A 19,814-nucleotide genomic window follows, 5' to 3' on the forward strand; every position below is an offset into this window, starting at 1 on the left:
TTTTTTCTTAGACAGGCTGCAATCACACACATTGTACATACAATATAATACGATTAATAGATTTTCCGCAACCCCATCATTCTCCTATACTCCAACTATGTAACCAGACAGCCTTTTTATAGGTGTCATAAAAAAAGTTTGCCTATGTAGGTAACCTGCATCATAGTTGAGTATATTATTGAGTACTGCATATTTTCTACCCTTCTTGATTTCCACAAATTTAAATTTTATGTAAAAGATAAGAAATCTAAAAATAAAATAATTCTAGACCCATTATATGCCAGTGAAAGTTTTGTTGTTGTTCTGAGGATAATAATAATATTTTTTTATATACAGTACAGGCCAAAAGTTTGGACACATATTCTCATTCAAAGAGTTTTCTTTATTTTCATGACTCATGATTCACATTGAAGGCATCAAAAATATGAATTAACACATGTGGAATGAAATACTTAACAAAAAAGTGTGAAACAACTGAAAATATGTCATATATTCTAGGTTCTTCAAAGTAGCCACCTTTTGCTTTGATTACTGCTTTGCACACTCTTGGCATTCTCTTGATGAGCTTCAAGAGGTAGTCACCGGAAATGGTTTTCACTTCACAGGTGTGCCCTGTCAGGTTTAATAAGTGGGATTTCTTGCCTTATAAATGGGGTTGGGACCATCAGTTGTGTTGTGCAGAAGCTGGTAGATACACAGCTGATAGTCCTACTGAATAGACTGTTAGAATTTGTATTATGGCAAGACAAAAGCAGCTAAGTGAAGAAAAACGAGTGGCCATCATTACTTTAAGAAATGAAGGTCAGTCAGTCCGAAAAATTGGGAAAACTTTGAAAGTGTCCCCAAGTGCAGTGGCAAAAACCATCAAGCGCTACAAAGAAACTGGCTCACATGAGGACCGCCCAGGAAAGGAAGACCAAGAGTCACCTCCACTGTGGAGGATAAGTTTATCCGAGTCACCAGCCTTAGAAATCACAGGTTAACAGCAGCTCAGATTAGAGACCAGGTCAATGCCAAACAGAGTTTTAGCAGCAGACACATCTCTAGAACAACTGTTAAGAGGAGACTTTGTGCAGCAGGCCTTCATGGTAAAATAGCTGCTAGGAAACCACTGCTAAGAACAGGCAACAAGCAGAAGAGACTTGTTTGGGCTAAAGAAAATAAGGAATAGACATTAGACCAGTTGTATTCTGTGCTTTGGTCTGATGAGTCCAAATTTGAGATCTTTGGATCCAACCACCGTGTCTTTGTGCGATGCAGAAAAAGGGAACAGATGGACTCTACATGCCTGGTTCCCACCGTGAAGCATGGAGGAGGTGTGATGGTGTGGGGGTGCTTTGCTGGTGACACTGTTGGGGATTTATTCAAAATTGAAGGTATACTGAACCAGCATGGCTACCACAGCATTTTGCAGCGGCATGCTATTCCATCCGGTTTGCGTTTAGTTGGACCATCATTTATTTTTCAACAAGATAATGACCCCAAACACACCTGCAGGCTGTGTAAGGGCTATTTGACTAAGAAGGAGAGTGATGGAGTGCTACGCCAGATGACCTGGCCTCCACAGTCACCAGACTTGAACCCAGTTGAGATGGTTTGGGGTGAGCTGGACCGCAGAGTGAAGGCAAAAGGGCCAACAAGTGCTAAGCATCTCTGGGAACTCCTTCAAGACTGTTGAAAGACCATTTCCAGTGACTACCTCTTAAAGCTCACCAATAGAATGCCAAGAGTGTGCAAAGCAGTAATCAAAGCAAAAGGTGGCTACTTTGAAAAACCTAGAATATAAGACATATTGTCAGTTATTTCACACATTTTTGTTAAGTATTTAATTCCACATGTGTTAATTCATAGTTTTGATGCCTTCAATGTGAATCTACAATTTTCAGTCATGAAAATAAAGAAAACTCTTTGATTGAGAAGGTGTGTCCAAACTTTTGGTCTGCACTGTATGTAGTGTCAACATATTTCTCAGAACTTAACAATTCAAAGGGGACATGTACAGACAAAATGAAGCATTACAGAGTAACACAATTCAACAGATACCAAGAGGATGACCCCTACCCCCAGCTGGAAGCTTCACCTTGGCTGGTAATCCAAAACAGAATGTGGGGATATATGGGGTTGATGCGAGCTGTGAATTGTTAGCTGGCATTGTAGTACCCCACGGGGCAGGTGGTTAACCTACTCGTTGCTGGGCCATTTCGGGTCGGGTCAGGCGATGTCACGGGTGGCCTTGCCCAGTTCCGTTGCCCCGAGGGGTACAGTAAATATTGGGGAAAGCGGGGTGTTGGGGAAAGTTTGTCGTGATGCCACCTGTGGTATGCCAGGGAGTAGACGCCGCTGCAGAATTCCTCACTGGCGCAGGTGTTATGGCAGCCGGGATGTTATCGCTCCACACAGGCGGGGCGGGCCCCGAGTGGATGTTGAGGGGAGATAGTGGCGGTCGGCGCCTAAGCGCGGGGCGGTGACGCCGGTAACAACAAGCCAACACAGTCTCTGCGGATTCAAGGTGTCTTTACTCACAACTTCAGTTGCCAGCCCCGTAGCACCGGTCACCGTCGTGATAGGCTCCAGCCGATCCCGGATCCATGGGAAGTCAGAACCATTGCGGTAGTCTATGGACCCTTCCTTGTTGCGCTTTGTAGTGCGGGTCCCTGTGGCTTATAGCACTTAGAGTCCCTTCCGTACTAGGTAGAGTACTATTCCCTATGCCAGTAGCATGGATCCCCTTGAGTCTGACCGTGATCGAGGCCCTGGAATCCTAGGTACCACTTGGCTCTGGAAACTTGTGTGGTCGGAGAGGCATAAAACCTCTCTGTCCAGCAGAATCTGATGGTGCAACTTGGAATTACACCACCCTAGGGTGCTGCCCCCTGAATTGCACTGGTCCCGGGGGAACTGACACGGTATCCTCCACAGCGACCGTTAAACTCCTATGTCCCACAGAAGCTACCGGGAAAGATGTCCGCTCACTGTCACTCCTGCTGGAGAACTCTATTACTGTGTGTGTGACTCCTAACTCCCCCTGGTGGCTGCTACTTCCCTGACGCAGGTCCAAAGCTAGTTGATTGGGGCCCCAGTTGTGATGGCATCCTATAAATGCCACACTGTAGGCGACCCCTTTAGTACCCGACCCTAGCCCAGTCCCCAGTGGGGAAGGGGCAACCCTTGTGTGTATGTGGTTGTGTATGATGAAACCAGCACGGACCTCCCCTGGATCCATGATCAGTACTGCACCCTAAGTGGATTGCAGTACCCTGTGGTGACCAGAGCTTCAGGGGCGCCACAGCATCAAGCCCCTGTATTAATAATGGGTGGGTGTCTTTCAGACACCCACATTACTAAACCATTAGATGTAAATAAAAAAAAATACAAATTATTTTATATATAAAAACATCACCCTCACTTAGCAATTTATTAGAAAATAAAAAGTAGAAAGCCTTGAAATTTTGCCATAGTCCAAAAGGAAATCCCACAACATTCCACAAAAGCGCCCCTGAAAGACATAAAAAGAAAGAAATAGTAAAGAAATAAAGACAAAAGACACCCTCATTCACCAATTTAAACCCCATCAAAATCCAAATCAGGTCCACCATAATCCATATGAAGGTCCCACGACGTTCTCAGACTCACTGTTCCAGCTTATGATGAATGTTTCTGAGATCACCGCAGGCCACAGCAACTGCGTCACACAATAACGTGCTAATCGCTGGCAGCTGTGATGAGTGGTGACGTCACGAGTTCACCACAGTTCATTGTCGCTGGCTCTCGTGATACTTTGTGTGAGAAATGCTGCAGTCAACTCATGACGTCTTGTTCCCACGTCACTGCAGGTCTCCACGTAATTTTTTTAATTTATTTATTTTGTGGCTAAATACAAGGCTAAACACCTTTTAGTGTCACATGAAAGGCACTAAAGGGTGCCTTTCATGTGACAGATGATGTCCTTGGTGGGATTTGAACCCAGGACCCCAGCGCTGCAAGGCTGGGTTCAAATCCCACCAAGGACATCATCTGCAAGGAGTTTGTATGTTCTCCCCGTGTTTGCGTGGATTTCCTCTGGGTTCTCCGATTTCCTCCCACACTACAAAGACATACAGAAAGAGAACTTAGATTGTGAGCCCAAATGGGGACAGTGTTGCTGATGTATGTAAAGTGCTGCGGAATATGTTAGCCCTATATAAAAATAAAGATTATTATTATTTGTGCACTGATTAATAAACAGAAACTGATCATGCTCACAGGAGTGCAGGTCTTTTCTCAAAGCACTTGATATTGTAGAGGCCTAAAGAGGCCTAATTCAGATAGGACCTCATGGTGATCCCATAAGCTGACCTTTGAGTCAAAGCAGAACAGCTACATCAGTTTTTGGTGCCCAACGTGGAGCCGTGGCCAACCAGCCTATTTAAAGATGTTTTGAGGACTCTTGCCAGAGTGAAATTTCAGCTGCAGCAAGGTGAGAAGTTTTATTCTTACATTTTATTTCACTCTCTCTAATTTTCCCGAATTTCTGGGTAATGCTGTACACACAGTTCAAGAACTCTGGCATCACCAGTGAGTGTTGTGTTTTTCATGTATGTCTGAATGAGAGTTGAAAAATAGAGTAATAAGATAATCTATTGTCTGTCTACTAACTGATTGCATAGTATGGATGCACACGTACAGTTCATCTGACAGCTAGCACCGGACATCACACGGACGTCACATGGAGGCTAGACGAAGGGGAAAAACGCACTTTTATGACATACGGAATGACACTGTCATGTCGCTTGCATCTTACTCCAAGACAGTTTCAGGAGTAACAACTAAGCCATATTTCGCACGCAGATGTTAGTGAACCCTTGAAGGGGGCTTACATTTAAAGCACCACTCTAGCGATTAAATTTAAAAAAAACTCTGGAGTGGTGCTTTAACACTAGAAGTCCCAGAAATTTCGAGCTCCCCCCTGAAGTCCCGAAAGAGGAAGAACAACAGACCCGGAATCAAAAATCACCTAGTGTATAGAAGTCTTGCAGTTTGTTTCTGGCGGGAAGCATTTCAGAGAGGGACGAGCTCAGGAAGAGTTTGTGAGAGAGGAACAGGGAAGAAGATTCCAGGAGCCGACTGGAAAGGCAGTTCTGGCGCAAAGGGAAAGCATCACGCAGTCGTGTTGGCTGAAAGGAAGAAGGAGGCCTCCCCTGCAGGAGATTAGAACATAAGACAGATGGCACCAGAGCAAACTGAAATAGGTAGCCTGCAAGTTCCGCACCCCCACACCATCCAGCAAACCCCTGAAGATAACCCATAAGATACCCGCACCGTCCAGAAAGCCCATGAAGATGACCCCAAGATCCCCGCACCGTCCAACAAGCTCCTAAAGATGACCGCCGCCATGCCTGTCAAGACCCCCACCACACCTGTCCAGACCCAAACCCATCTGTCAATACCCCCAGACCAGACTACGTGGTCAAGCTGCAGACGTTGCTAGTCAAGATAGCCACCCATGGGTGACACGACTTTGCTGGGCTGTTGCTTCCTGCCTCTCTGTGCGGTACTTGATGGGGGAGGACTGTATTGATAGGTGTTGAAGCCTAGTGTACTGTGCAATTCAGTGGCCGTAACCCATAGAGACAGGGAGGGTAAGGCCTGGGGACAAAGGACGGAGGCCTTGGCATTTCTACACTATTTCCCACAAGAATTAGTGTTTTTAGGTCTTGCCCCTATTAGGCTGCGTTTCATGAGCCACTGTGTTGTTAAGCTGGTGTCACACACAGCGACAACGACGTCGCTGCTACGTCACCATTTTCTGTGACGTTGCAGCGACGTCCCGTCGCTGTCGCTGTGTGTGACATCCAGTAACGACCTGGCCCCTGCTGTGAGGTCGCCGGTCGTTGCTGAATGTCCAGCTTCATTTTTTGGTCGTCACTCTCCCGCTGTGACACACACATCGCTGTGTGTGTGTCACGCTCCCCGGGTCCTCACCCCCGTTCCCCGGCTCACCTGCCACGCTCTCCGCTCCCCAGTCACCGGATTCCGTCCGTCCCAGGGCTCCGGGCCCCCGATCCCGGCGCCCGACAGCTTCCCTGGACCTGGCCGGCTCCCCTGCGTCCTCCTCGCAGCCTCCTTCCCTGGCTTCTGGCACCCGGGCGGCGCGCATGCGCATTAGGGCGCGCGCGCGGTCACTGACCCTTTCTTAAAGGGCCAGCGTCCATTAACAGGAAATGAGGTTGCACAGGTACAGGGTATATAAGGGGTCATTGTCCAAGGGGGCGGGGCCTGATCTTCGTGTTCCCTGAGCTAGGAGTCAGGTCTCCTGGTGTTACTGTGCTCGTACTCACCTATCTCTCTTTGTAGAGCCGTGCCTGCTTCGCCATCCAGTCTGCCGTATCCTGAAACCCGAACGCTGTCCATCTGCCATCCTGACAGTCCGCACCACCTCGGATCCCTGCGGTGACCCGTCTTCTTGCTCCCAAGGTTCCGGACCCCGCCTGACATCATCTCGGCTTCCGAACCTGAGCTGCGTCACCCGGACTACCACCCGTAACTCCGTAGTCCCAGGGACTTCTCCGCTATACCTGTGTGCAAGGACTGCTCTGCTGTTTCTAGTGCTCCAGCTGCCGGACTCTTTGCTACCATCTAGGAGTTCGGTCCAGTGGATCCACCTCCTGGGCCTGCCCGTACACCTGGCCGTGACAGTAAGATCAGGCCATGGATCCCGCTGCAGCACTATTGGCCCTGCAAGAGGAACTCCAACGCCAGCGTGAAGTCCAGACCCGCATGCTGCAATTTATGACCTCCGTGGACACCCGCCTGTACACGTTACAAGCATCCATGACGCCTGCGGCACCCAGGTCCTCCAATGGACAATCCACGGCTCCCGCACCAGTGGCAGCCTCGTCGGGTGCTTCCCAACTCCGGTTGGCTTCACCACCTCGTTATTCTGGAGATCCCAAGACCTGCAGGGGCTTCATCAACCAATGTTCCCTTCATTTCACGCAGCTGCCACATCTATTCGCCTCCGACCAAGCCAAGGTCGCCTTTATAATGTCCCACCTAGAGGGCGAGGCACTGGCGTGGATGAACCCCTTGTGGGAGAAGGAGGACCCCGTGACCAAGAACCTTCGAGAGTTCCTGCAGGCCTTTCGCAGTACCTTTGACGAGCCGGGACGCGCCTCTGCGTCTGCTTCATCACTTCTCCGCCTACGTCAAGGAACACTGACGGTGGGCCAATACGCCATCCGTTTCCGCACTTTGGCTTCTGAACTCGGGTGGAATAATGAGGCCCTGACAGCCGCCTTCTGGGAGGGACTCTCGAGTCGCATCAAAGATGAGTTGGCGGGTCGTGACTTGCCCTCCACCCTAGATGCCCTGATTGCCCTGGCTACTCGAGTGGACATTCGTTTTCAGGAGCGCTCTAAAGAGCTGTCTCGTGAGAGACGACCGGTACGGCATTCCTCACCTCCCCAGAAGCCCTCCGCACCTCAGTCATCAACAGCTGGTATTCCCGTCCACGAGCCCATGCAGATTGACCGAGTACGACAGTCTGAACAGCGTCGAGCAGAGCGGCTCGCCAAGGGCCTCTGCTTTTACTGCGGAGAGGGCACACACCTGCTACGCGCCTGTCCAGAGAGGCCGGGAAACTCCAAAGCCTAGGGTTGGTAGGAGAGGCCACCCTAGGTGCTGGGACTCTCTCAGACCCGGTTATGTGGACTGTGCAAGTGTCAACGGGAGAGACACGGTTCACGGCTGAGGCATACCTCGATTCCGGGGCAGCAGGCAATTTCATTCAGCAGGCCACGGTGGACAAGTACCAGCTGCCTGTTACTCCACTTGACAAACCCCTCGTGATAGCCTCTGTGGATGGGAGACCCCTCTCTGATACCATCTCCTGGGTCACCAGACCGGTCGAACTACGTATCGGTGCCCTGCACACCGAGAACATCTCTCTCTACGTCCTTCCACACATGTCCCATCAAATCCTGCTGGGACTTCCCTGGTTGCGGACACACGAACCCTCAGTCAGCTGGGGTACTGGCGAAATCACCCGATGGGGTCCTTCTTGTCATGAGAAGTGTCTGAAGTCCATACCACACATCCGACGACCTCCGGTTCCAGAGAACCTACCGGAACTGCCCTCGGCCTATTGGTCCTTCGCAGACGTTTTCGACAAGAAGGAGTCTGAGGTACTTCCGCCACACCGTCCCTACGATTGTGCCATCGACCTGCTCCCAGGAACAACACCACCTCGAGGACGGATATATCCGTTGTCCCCAGCCGAAACCAGGGCCATGTCTACCTACATCACAGAGAGCCTGGCTAAGGGATTCATCCGGAGATCCTCCTCTCCTGCGGGAGCGGGCTTCTTCTTCGTTAAGAAGAAAGAGGGTGACCTACGCCCCTGCATCGACTACCGGGGTCTGAATCAGATCACCGTAAAGAACAAGTACCCTCTGCCGCTCATCCCCGAATTGTTCGACCGGCTCAGAGGAGCCCGTGTGTTCACCAAACTGGATCTTCGGGGTGCTTACAACCTAGTTCGTATCCGCTCTGGGGACGAATGGAAGACCGCGTTTAATACTCGCGATGGGCACTATGAATACTGCGTGATGCCCTTCGGCCTATGTAATGCACCAGCAGTCTTCCAAGAATTGGTGAACGACATCTTCCGGGACCTCCTCTACGTCTGTGTAGTAGTGTATCTGGATGACATCCTTATCTACTCTCCGGACCTCCAGACCCACAGAGAGAACGTCCAGCTGGTCCTACAACGACTGAGAGAGAATCGTCTATACGCCAAATATGAGAAGTGTGTCTTTGAGCAGTCTTCTCTCCCTTTCCTGGGATACATCATCTCGGGTACTGGACTGCAAATGGATCCTAAGAAGGTGTCCTCCATACTCAACTGGCCTCCTCCTTCTGGACTAAAGGCAATCCAACGGTTCCTGGGATTTGCCAACTACTACCGCCAGTTCATCCCTCACTTCTCTGCCCTGACTGCTCCTCTCTCCGCTTTGACCAAAAAGGAGGCTAATCCAAAGGACTGGTCACCTGCGGCCGACGCCGCGTTTTGCTCACTGAAGCGAGCATTTGCCTCCGCTCCTGTACTCCACCGTCCGGAGTTAAACCGCCAGTTCACCTTGGAGGTGGATGCCTCCTCCTCGGGAGCCGGAGCAGTGCTCATGCAAAAGTCCTCCTCCGGGAAGATGGTTACATGCGGTTTCTTCTCCAAGAGCTTCTCTGCACCTGAACGTAATTACACCATCGGTGACCGAGAACTATTGGCGGTCAAACTGGCTCTGGAGGAATGGCGCTACCTCCTGGAAGGAGCAGTGTACCCCGTGATTATCTACACGGACCACAAGAACCTGGAATACCTACGGTCCGCTCAGCGACTGAACCCACGGCAAGCCAGGTGGTCCTTATTCTTTGCCAGGTTCGACTTCCAGCTCCATTTCCGACCCGCAGACAAGAATGTACGTGCGGATGCCTTGTCTAGGTCTTTCATGCCCATGGAGCAGGAGGAAGAGACTACCCAGCCTATCATCCCTCCTAGCAAGATTATTCCGGTGGCCCCTGTCACCCTGGCCCAGATACCGCCCGGAAAGACCTATGTCTCTGAGACTGACAGGCAAAAGGTGTTACACTGGGGTCATGCCTCGAAAACAGCCGGTCATGCAGGCCAGAAGAGAACATGGGGTGCGATTGTACGCCATTATTGGTGGCCATCCCTTCGCACGGACGTCGCTGCTTTTGTCTCTGCCTGCTCCTCTTGTGCCAGGAACAAGACGCCCAAACACCTGCCCTATGGCCGTCTTCTGCCTCTGCCGATACCCACAATTCCGTGGCAACACATAGCGATGGATTTTATTACGGACTTGCCATTATCCTCTGGACACACAGTCATATGGGTCGTGGTGGACCGGTTCTCCAAAATGGCTCACTTCGTCCCTATGGCTGGACTGCCCTCTGCTCAGGAACTCGCGGAAGCCTATATACATCACATCTTCCGCTTGCATGGTTTCCCATCCCACATCGTGTCCGACCGAGGAACTCAGTTTACCTCCCGCTTCTGGAGGGCGCTCTGCAAACATCTGGGTGTGACTCTGGACTTTTCTTCTGCTTACCATCCTCAGTCTAATGGCCAAGTGGAGAGGGTCAATCAAATCTTGACCTCCTTCTTACGTCACTACGTCAACGCCCATCACGACGACTGGTCCACGCTTCTACCTTGGGCTGAATTCTCACATAACCACCACATCAGTGAGTCGTCCTCCAAATCTCCCTTCCATGTAGTTTACGGACTTCAACCCTCCGTCCCGTTGCCTATATCCCCTTCATCGGATGTTCCGGCTGCTGATACTGCAGTTCGTGACTTTGCTACCATTTGGGACTCTGTCACAGCGTCCCTTGGGCGCGCTTCCCAGCGGATGAAGAAACACGCTGACAAGAGACGTCTGGATCCTCCGTGTTTCTCTCCTGGTGACCTGGTCTGGCTTGCTTCCCGGTACATCCGATTGAAGATACCTTCCTACAAGCTGGGTCCTCGCTACATCGGGCCGTTTAAGGTCCTCAGCAAGATCAATGAGGTATCCTACAAGCTACAGCTCCCGGCCACGATGAGGATACCCAACTCCTTCCACGTCTCTCTGCTCAAGCCGGTTGTCCTTGGTCCCTTCTCCGCTGCTGCCAGTCCGGCCCCTCCTCCTATTGCCGATGATGACATCTATGCGGTAAGGGATATCGTGGCCATGAAGACCGTACGAGGTCGGCAGTTCTTCCTGGTGGACTGGGAAGGGTATGGTCCTGAGGATAGGTCTTGGGAGCCCAGGGAGAACGTGGGCACTCCTCTTATCCGTGCCTTCATGTCCCGGTTGCGGGGAGGGGGGCGTGGGGGGGGGGGGTACTGTCACGCTCCCCGGGTCCTCACCCCCGTTCCCCGGCTCACCTGCCACGCTCTCCGCTCCCCAGTCACCGGATTCCGTCCGTCCCAGGGCTCCGGGCCCCCGATCCCGGCGCCCGACAGCTTCCCTGGACCTGGCCGGCTCCCCTGCGTCCTCCTCGCAGCCTCCTTCCCTGGCTTCTGGCACCCGGGCGGCGCGCATGCGCATTAGGGCGCGCGCGCGGTCACTGACCCTTTCTTAAAGGGCCAGCGTCCATTAACAGGAAATGAGGTTGCACAGGTACAGGGTATATAAGGGGTCATTGTCCAAGGGGGCGGGGCCTGATCTTCGTGTTCCCTGAGCTAGGAGTCAGGTCTCCTGGTGTTACTGTGCTCGTACTCACCTATCTCTCTTTGTAGAGCCGTGCCTGCTTCGCCATCCAGTCTGCCGTATCCTGAAACCCGAACGCTGTCCATCTGCCATCCTGACAGTCCGCACCACCTCGGATCCCTGCGGTGACCCGTCTTCTTGCTCCCAAGGTTCCGGACCCCGCCTGACATCATCTCGGCTTCCGAACCTGAGCTGCGTCACCCGGACTACCACCCGTAACTCCGTAGTCCCAGGGACTTCTCCGCTATACCTGTGTGCAAGGACTGCTCTGCTGTTTCTAGTGCTCCAGCTGCCGGACTCTTTGCTACCATCTAGGAGTTCGGTCCAGTGGATCCACCTCCTGGGCCTGCCCGTACACCTGGCCGTGACAGTGTGACAGCGAGAGAGCGACGAAATGAAGCGAGCAGGAGCCGGCCTGGCAGCTGCGGTAAGCTGTAACCAGCGTAAACATCGGGTAACCAAGGGAAGACCTTTCCCTGGTTACCCGATATTTACCTTCGTTACCAGCCTCCGCTCTTGCTGCCAGCGCCGGCTCCTGCTCTGTGCACATGTGGCTGCAGTACACATCGGGTAATTAACCCGATGTATACTGTAGCAAGGAGAGCAAGAAGCCAGCACTAAGCAGTGCGCGCGGCTCCCTGCTCTCTGCACTGTGACATGTAGCTGCAGCACACATCGGGTTAATTAACCCGATGTGTACTGTACCTAGGAGAGCAAGGAGCCAGCGCTAAGCGCGGCTCCCTGCTCTCTGCACATGTAGCACAGCGACGTTATGATCGCTGCTTCTGCTGTGTTTGACAGCTAAGCAGCGATCATAACAGCGACTTACAAGGTCGCTGTTACGTCACCGAAAATGGTGACGTAACAGCGACGTCGTTGTCGCTGTCGCTTAGTGTGAACCCAGCTTTACTTCTCAGTGTAACCGGAAATTGAACTATTTGTCCCTTGTGATAACCTTCCCTTGCCTTCTGTTTCCCTATCCCTGTCAGTAAATTAATAAATCGCGTTGAGTTACCACTGCTCCTCCTTGTCTGTGTGCTGCATTTTGACCCTGCTATTACATTTGCACTGCCCAAGGTACCTCCTGCTGTTTCTTCATTGTTTGGTGAGCTGGATTATCTCTTTTATTCCCACACTCCACTATACACAGTATAATACCCACACAGCTCTCTATTCACAGTATGATATGCCTACAGCTCCCCTATACAGTATATAGCATGATGTCACACAGTTCCACTCCACACAATATGATGTCCCACAGCTCCTTGCCTGAGACCCTGACCAACTGAGACCCTGCAGTGGTGGCCAGTAACTTAGGCAATGAGCATTAAACTATAAAATTAAAAATCCCTTAGTTCTTAAGAAAGTAGAGGATTTTTAATATCGAGGTACTGCATCATTTATACTGCTTAAAGGTTTATACATTAAACAATGATTGCAGAAAAAAATGATTTAAAGACAGCGTAAAAGCAATAATTGATAATAAATTGTATTACAGAGTTATACTATTTAGGCACTTCAGGACATTCATTAATGCACAGTTTAAAAGTTTACACCACTTTGAGTTTTCAATTAAAAAACTTCTGAGTGTAATGTTTTGTGTAGAAAATATAGTGGTGATCAACAAGGCACTTTGAGAAGATGTGGTAAAATTAGACAGCACCACTGCCTAAAGATTACATAGAAGGAGAAAATGAAAATAAGTAAACCAGCATAATTTAGGGTAGACTCTATACATGAAAAGAATAACCTCTAGGATAGGTGTATAAAACAGGTGTTTATAAAACAAACATCTAATCTTGGTCATTCATAAAAACTACGGCATAGTAATGTAACGTTCCATCAGTCATAATAGATCTCAAGTCAAACATTTCTTCTTAAGGAACCATTGTATCCTGGTTCAATGTCCTTATCACCAGGTAAGAACTCAAGCCTAAATTGGCCTGGTCTGTTGCTGAATGAAATATAGTCAGGCGGAGAGTCCTCTTCTTCTAAAACAGTCATGTTGGGATTATAAATCCTGGGTGCATCATATAGTCCTCCAGAAATCACCAGGGTATCATCAGGTGGAGTATATCCCTCTGAGGAAACAGAGTAATGGAAAAGTAAATCATCTCAGGCTTAGTTTAAAGGAACACTATCACTATGTTATGTACTTTGTATCCAGTTACGATGTATTAGTGACATGACTGGTTGAGAGGCTGCAATCATTAGTACAACCCATCTAGAATTTGTATCTAATCTCATGAAATTCTGAATGTGTGAACACATTTCTATTGTTTGATTACTTCTGCTAGTTTTTACTAGTTCTAAGATAAAAACACTTTATGGATAAATATAACAATAAAATTTATCTTCACCTCTAACCTTACTACTTCCACCACCACTTTTCTGTCAGAACATTGGGCCGCACCACAAAAGAATGTGGTCGTTTTACTGCCTCTATGTTATTGTCTTGTACTAGTTTTTGACTGTGCAGGCATGCTGTATTACCAGACAGCACACATCTTTTGAAAGTTTGTATTTTTACCTATATAAACAAAAAACATTATTGTCCGTCCATTATATGTCACATTCACTTCATAATCTACACTCCTCAACACTGAAATTGTAACACCATGAAGGAAATGTTATATTAATCATAGGATCAACAGACATGTTAATGATATGCAAATGATGAAAAAATGGATATAACATTTTCAAAACATCTCGATTTATTTAGTACCGAGTATGAATGCCATGGGCATAAATCCTTGGATTAGGTTATTAATAGTTGCTTGGGGAATGTTCTGCCACACCCAATGTACTATTGCATGCAAATCAATAAGATTTAATGCTGGCAGCTCACTTTTTAAAAGTAGATCTATAATGTCCCAGAGCATGTCTGCAGAGGCTGCAGGCCATTGTAGCACATTTAGGCCACACAGGCTGCTCACAGTACCATGAGCAACATGCATTGCAGTGTTGAAAAACGGTTCCTGAGATGCTTTTATGATCCCTCATGAAGGCCTCTTCATGATGTTGCCCACATGGTCTCCAAACCAATCTACAGCTGTCATTTATTTCAAGCCAAAAGTGGGAATCATCCCTGAATAAGACAGACCTCCATACCACCCTCTATTGATGTCTTGATCTGAACTACTATAGCTAGTGAGAGTGATGATATGAGATCAATGGAACACCTGTTTCTGGGTGTCTGGCACAAATCCCTTCTGGGGTTTATGTAGACACTGTTTGACACTATAGGTTTGGTATGTTACATCTAATTTCACTTGCAGTATATAGCAGTACGCACATTCTTGAAAACTGATGAGAACACTTGACTAAGACCATGAAGAAGTCGTCACAAGGGAACGTCACACCAGTTCTACTGCTGAGATTATGGTGTGGGATGAAACAGTGAAGAACATTCCTTAGACAACCATTAATAACCATATAATATGCTGACAGCATGCCAAGGTGTGTAATCGCACATATTTTTGTGTGTGGTGCCTATACTGGGTAATGAATAAATTAAGATGTTTTGAAAATGTTGTTTACATTTTTCAACATTTGCATATCATTAATATGTCTTTCAATCATGTGATTTTCAAAATGTCCCAATTTAATTTTCTTGGTCTTACAATTTCAATGTTTAGGTGTGCAGATTATAAAAAATATTTGCAATTTACATTCTATTATTAATTGTTAGTCTCCCTATCATGAGTTATCTTTATAGTTAGTCTGTTTACTACAGAGCAATTATTATAAATAACTCACAGGTCATTAATCTTTTTTGATTGGCTACTTCACAATTCATGTGAGATTGCTTTGAAGAGAACTGGCTGTATGATGCACTTAGCTGAGTAAACGTATGTGTACATTCCTATTCATTTTGAACACCAGGTGGTGCCACACTATTTAAGTAAATGCATTAACGTTTAACTGGATTGTTTTTATTAACACATTTTAGTAAATTTATAAGATCTTTACAATTCATGAGATATGTCATGATAGGAGTGCTCCATTAAAGAGGTTGGCCTATCAAAGTTTTTATCCTCTTAAAGGGTGGTTGACCCATATTTTTTATTGTCTAGTTCGATATTATATTGAGAAACATTGTTTCTCTCAAATACCTTGTGTTGGCAATAGTGCCTGTGAGAGGCGCTATTGCAGACCGCTGTTCCCCGCTCTGGTGACGTCACGTCAAGTGCCGCACACGTCACATCCATGCAGCCGGCTGCATTCTTCCTGTTTCACTGAGCTGTGAGCGGTGTTACACCGCTCACAGCTCATCTGCTCCCCCCTCCCTCCTCACTCCTCCCTCACAGCACAGCGCGCCGCGTCTCCTGCTTGCAACATTCTTCTGTGAGGGAGGAGGGAGGGGGGATCAGATGAGCTGTGAGCGGTGTAACACCGCTCACAGCTCAGTGAGTCTGGAAGAATGCAGCCGGCTGCACGGATGTGACATGTGCGACACTTGACGTGATGTCACCGGAGCGGGGAACAGCAGTCTGCAATAGCGCCTATCACAGGCACTATTGCCAACACAAGGTATTTGAGAGAAACATTGTTTCTTAATAAAATATCGATCTAGACAATAAAAAATATGGGTGAACCACCCCTTTAATATACTGAAATTATATTATTTAGCATCGTGTACTTACAATTGCTCATTTTGCCCTTCTACCCAGTTAATTATTCTCTTTTCATTTAGGTCTATGACATAATGTGTTTAAAAATAGACTAGCTGAATCTTTATAAGCTTTATGTAGAAACTGGAAGTTTCTTTTCCCTGCATGATTATGTCACGCCCAGGGATATGGGGTACTCGGTTCCGGGTGGTATATATCTTGCGAATGTCACTGTGGTGGCCATTGCCCGATTCCGTGCCCTGGGCCCTTTTTGTAATGGGGATATTTACAGGGGCGATAGGATAATGTTCACATGTGACGCCACTTGCGGTGTTGCGGCTAAGTATAGGGAGCCGCCGCTGCAGAATGTCTCTACTGGGGCTGGTGGTATTGGCAGCCAGAATGGTAGCCCCACCGCAAGTAGGGTTTTGCTCCAGAAGGTGTATGGTGCAGTGGGCGAAAGAAGAAGGTAGTCCACACAAGTATTCAGTGCAACAGGTTTACTCACTGCTGGTAGATGTTAACTGGTTACCTGAGGCCGGCTGGTTTCGTCTCCAGGTCCCCTTCATCCCAGTGCCAGTTTGGTTCTCTGGTACCTTCTTCCCCTGCACCTGTCTCTGGTAAGTGGGTCCCTGTGGTATAGAACAAATGGGGGTCCCCGCCCTGTGGTTTGTCCACTTCTGTCCGCCTGACGGTAGCATGAACCCTGTGGGGTTGGAGTCTCTGGTACTGTCCCCTGATCTCCATTTGCTACTGAGTCTTCGGATTCTTTAGGGTCAGCAAGGTCCTTGATGGTCCCCTTGCTGTGTAGGTGTTAATAGGTCGGCTTAAAGCTCTTTCCTGTCCTAGGGTCCTGTACCCCGTCGGTGCGTAGTTCCGGGAGTACTCCACCGTACTCCACTGGCAACCACTTCTCCTGGGTACCAGGTCACCATCAACCCGAGTCAGGACATCGCTTTGCTTCCACCTTCACTCTCCAGCTGTCAACTCTCAACTGACTACTCTCCACAGTCTGCCTCTCCCACCTGGTTAACTTGTGGACTGGAGTGGCTCCACCTCTAGGCGGCCATCCATTGGTTCCACTCTAGTTGGGTACCATTGTATGGGGGAATTGTTGGGAAAAACTTGGATTACCTGGGGTTTTTTTGGTACCGTCACTGGGGTTCTGGGTCCCTAAGGAAGTAGGCCCTGCATCCTTGTGGGGATGTGTTAGGGCCAGGTGGACGGGCAGACCCAGGAGGTGGATCCACTGGGCCGAACTCCTCACTGAAGGCAAGGGGTCCGGTAGCCGGAGCACTACAGGTAGCAGGATAGTCCATGCAAAATAGTAGAATGTAGAAGTCCCTGGGACCACGGAGTCACAGATGGTAGTCCGGGTGACGGAGCTCAGGTTCGGAGGCCAAGATGGTGTCAGGCAGAGTCCGAAACTGATGGAGCGAGAGGACGGGTCACCACAGGAATCAAAGATGGTACGGACTGACGGGATGGCAGGTAGTCAGCGTGCGGGGTTCGGGAATCGGCAGGACCGGATGGCGAGGCAGGTGCGGCTCTAGAAGAGAGAGAGGTGAGTATATCACAGGGACAAGGAGACCTGACTCCTAGCTTAGGAAACATGAAGAACAGGCCCCGCCCACTTGGACATTAAAGCCCTTTATACCCTGTACCTGTGTGTTCAATATCCTGTCTGTGGACGCTGGCCCTTTAAGAAAGGGTCAATGACCGCGCGCGCGCCCTAATGCGCATGCGCGAGGCCCGGGTGCCAGAAGCCAGGGCCGGGAGCGGCGAACAGGAGGCAGGGGAGCCGGGCCGGAGCGAAGCTGACAGCGGACGCTGGGAGCGGGGACCGGGACGCCTGGGGATCCTAGCTGAGGAGGCCTGGAGGCTGTGGGGCGGTGGACGCCGGACAGAGGAGCCGGGGAGCGCGCCAGGGAAGATGGGGAGCGTGGCAGGGGAGCCGGGGAGCTGGACAGGGGACCCGGGGAGCGCGCCAGGGAAGCCGGGGAGCGTGGCAGGGGAGCCGGGGAGCTAAACAGGGGACCCGGGGAGCGTGACAGTACCCCCCCCACGCCCCCCTCCCCGCAACCGAGATAGGAAGGCACGTATCAGAGGAGTACCCACATTCTCCCGGGGTTCCCAGGACCTATCCTCAGGACCATACCCTGCCCAGTCCACTAAGAAGAACTGCCGGCCCCGTACGGTTTTCATGGCCCCGATATCCCTTACCGCATAGATGTCGTCATCGGCAATAGGAGGAGGAGCCGAACTGGCAGCAGCGGAGAAGGGACCAAGGACAACCGGCTTGAGCAGGGAGACGTGGAAGGAGTTGGGTATCCTCATCGTGGCCGGGAGCTGCAGCTTGTAGGAGACATCATTTATTTTGCTGAGGACTTTAAACGGCCCGATGTAGCGAGGACCCAGCTTGTAAGATGGTATCTTCAATCGGACATATTTTGGAGGCAAGCCAGACCAGATCTCCTGTAGAGAAACACGGGGGATCCAGACGCCTCTTGTCTGCATGTCTCTTCATCCGAAGGGAAGCACGTCCAAGGGACGTCTTGACAGAGTTCCAAATTGTTGCAAAGTCACGTGCTACAGCATCAGCAGCAGGGACATCCGAGGAAGAGGATACAGGTAATGGGACGGAAGCCTGAAGTCCGTAAACGACATGGAAGGGAGAGCTGGAGGAGGACTCACTGACGTGGTGGTTATGGGAGAATTCAGCCCAAGGAAGAAGCGTGGACCAGTCATCGTGATGGGCGTTGACGTAGCGATGTAAGAAGGAGGTCAAGATCTGATTGACTCGTTCCACTTGGCCATTCGACTGAGGATGGTAGGCTGAAGAAAAGTCCAGAGTCACTCCCAGATGTTTGCAGAGAGCCCTCCAGAAGCGGGAGGTAAACTGAGTTCCTCTGTTGGACACAATGTGTGATGGAAAGCCATACAACCGGAAGATGTGCTGTATGTAAGCATCAGCGAGTTCCTGGGCTGAGGGCAGTCCAGCCATAGGGACGAAATGAGCCATTTTGGAGAACCGATCCACCACGACCCATATGACTGTGTGTCCGGAGGACAAGGGCAGGTCCGTAATAAAGTCCATTGCAATGTGTTGCCACGGAACAGAGGGTATAGGCAGAGGCAGAAGACGGCCATATGGCAAATGTTTGGGCGTCTTGTTCCTGGCTCAAGAGGAGCAGGCAGAGACAAAAGAAGCGACGTCCGTGCGAAGGGATGGCCACCAGTAGTGACGTACAATTGTACTCCACGTTCTCTTCTGACCAGCATGGCCGGCTGTTTTCGAGGCATGGCCCCAGTGCAACACTTTTTGCCTGTCAGTCTCAGAGACATAGGTCTTCCCGGGCGGTATCTGGGCCAGGGAGACAGGGGCCACCGGAATGATTTTACTAGGGCAGATGATGGGCTGGGATGTCTCCTCCTCCTGCTCCATGGGCATGAATGACCTGGACAAGGCATCTGCGCGTACATTCTTGTCCGCGGGTCGGAAATGGAGCTGGAAATCGAACCTGGCAACGAACAAGGACCACCTGGCTTGCCGTGGGTTCAGTCGCTGAGCAGACTGCAGGTATTCCAGGTTCTTGTGGTCCGTGTAAATGATCACGGGGTACACTGCTCCTTCCAGAAGGTAGCGCCATTCCTCCAGAGCCAGTTTGACTGCCAATAGCTCCCGGTCACCGATGGTGTAGTTGCGTTCAGGCGCAGAGAAGCACTTGGAGAAGAAACCGCAAGTAACCATCTTCCCGGAGGAGGACTTCTGCATGAGCACTGCTCCGGCTCCCGAGGAGGAGGCATCCACCTCCAAGGTGAACTGTCGGTTTAACTCCGGATGGTGGAGCAGAGGGGAGGAAGCAAATGCCCGCTTCAGGGAGCCAAACGCGGCGTCGGCCGCAGGTGACCAGTCCTTTGGATTAGCCCCCTTCTTGGTCAAGGCGGAGAG

General features: G+C 50.0%; 1 protein-coding gene across 1 annotated transcript in view; it reads right to left on the reverse strand.

Annotated features, from left to right (window-relative positions):
- Nucleotides 1–12,720: 12,720 nt before the first annotated feature.
- LOC142289715 (uncharacterized) overlaps nt 12,721–19,814 on the reverse strand; it is a 133,647-nt gene continuing 126,553 nt past the window's right edge. Inside the window, exon 4 of the mRNA XM_075333637.1 lies at nt 12,721–13,330. Coding sequence (XP_075189752.1) covers nt 13,113–13,330 — 218 coding nt within the window. The 3' untranslated portion in view covers nt 12,721–13,112. The remainder of the gene's footprint in view (nt 13,331–19,814) is intronic.

Source organism: Anomaloglossus baeobatrachus, chromosome 2 (assembly GCF_048569485.1).
Source record: "Anomaloglossus baeobatrachus isolate aAnoBae1 chromosome 2, aAnoBae1.hap1, whole genome shotgun sequence".
NCBI classification, from domain to species: Eukaryota; Metazoa; Chordata; class Amphibia; order Anura; family Aromobatidae; genus Anomaloglossus; species Anomaloglossus baeobatrachus.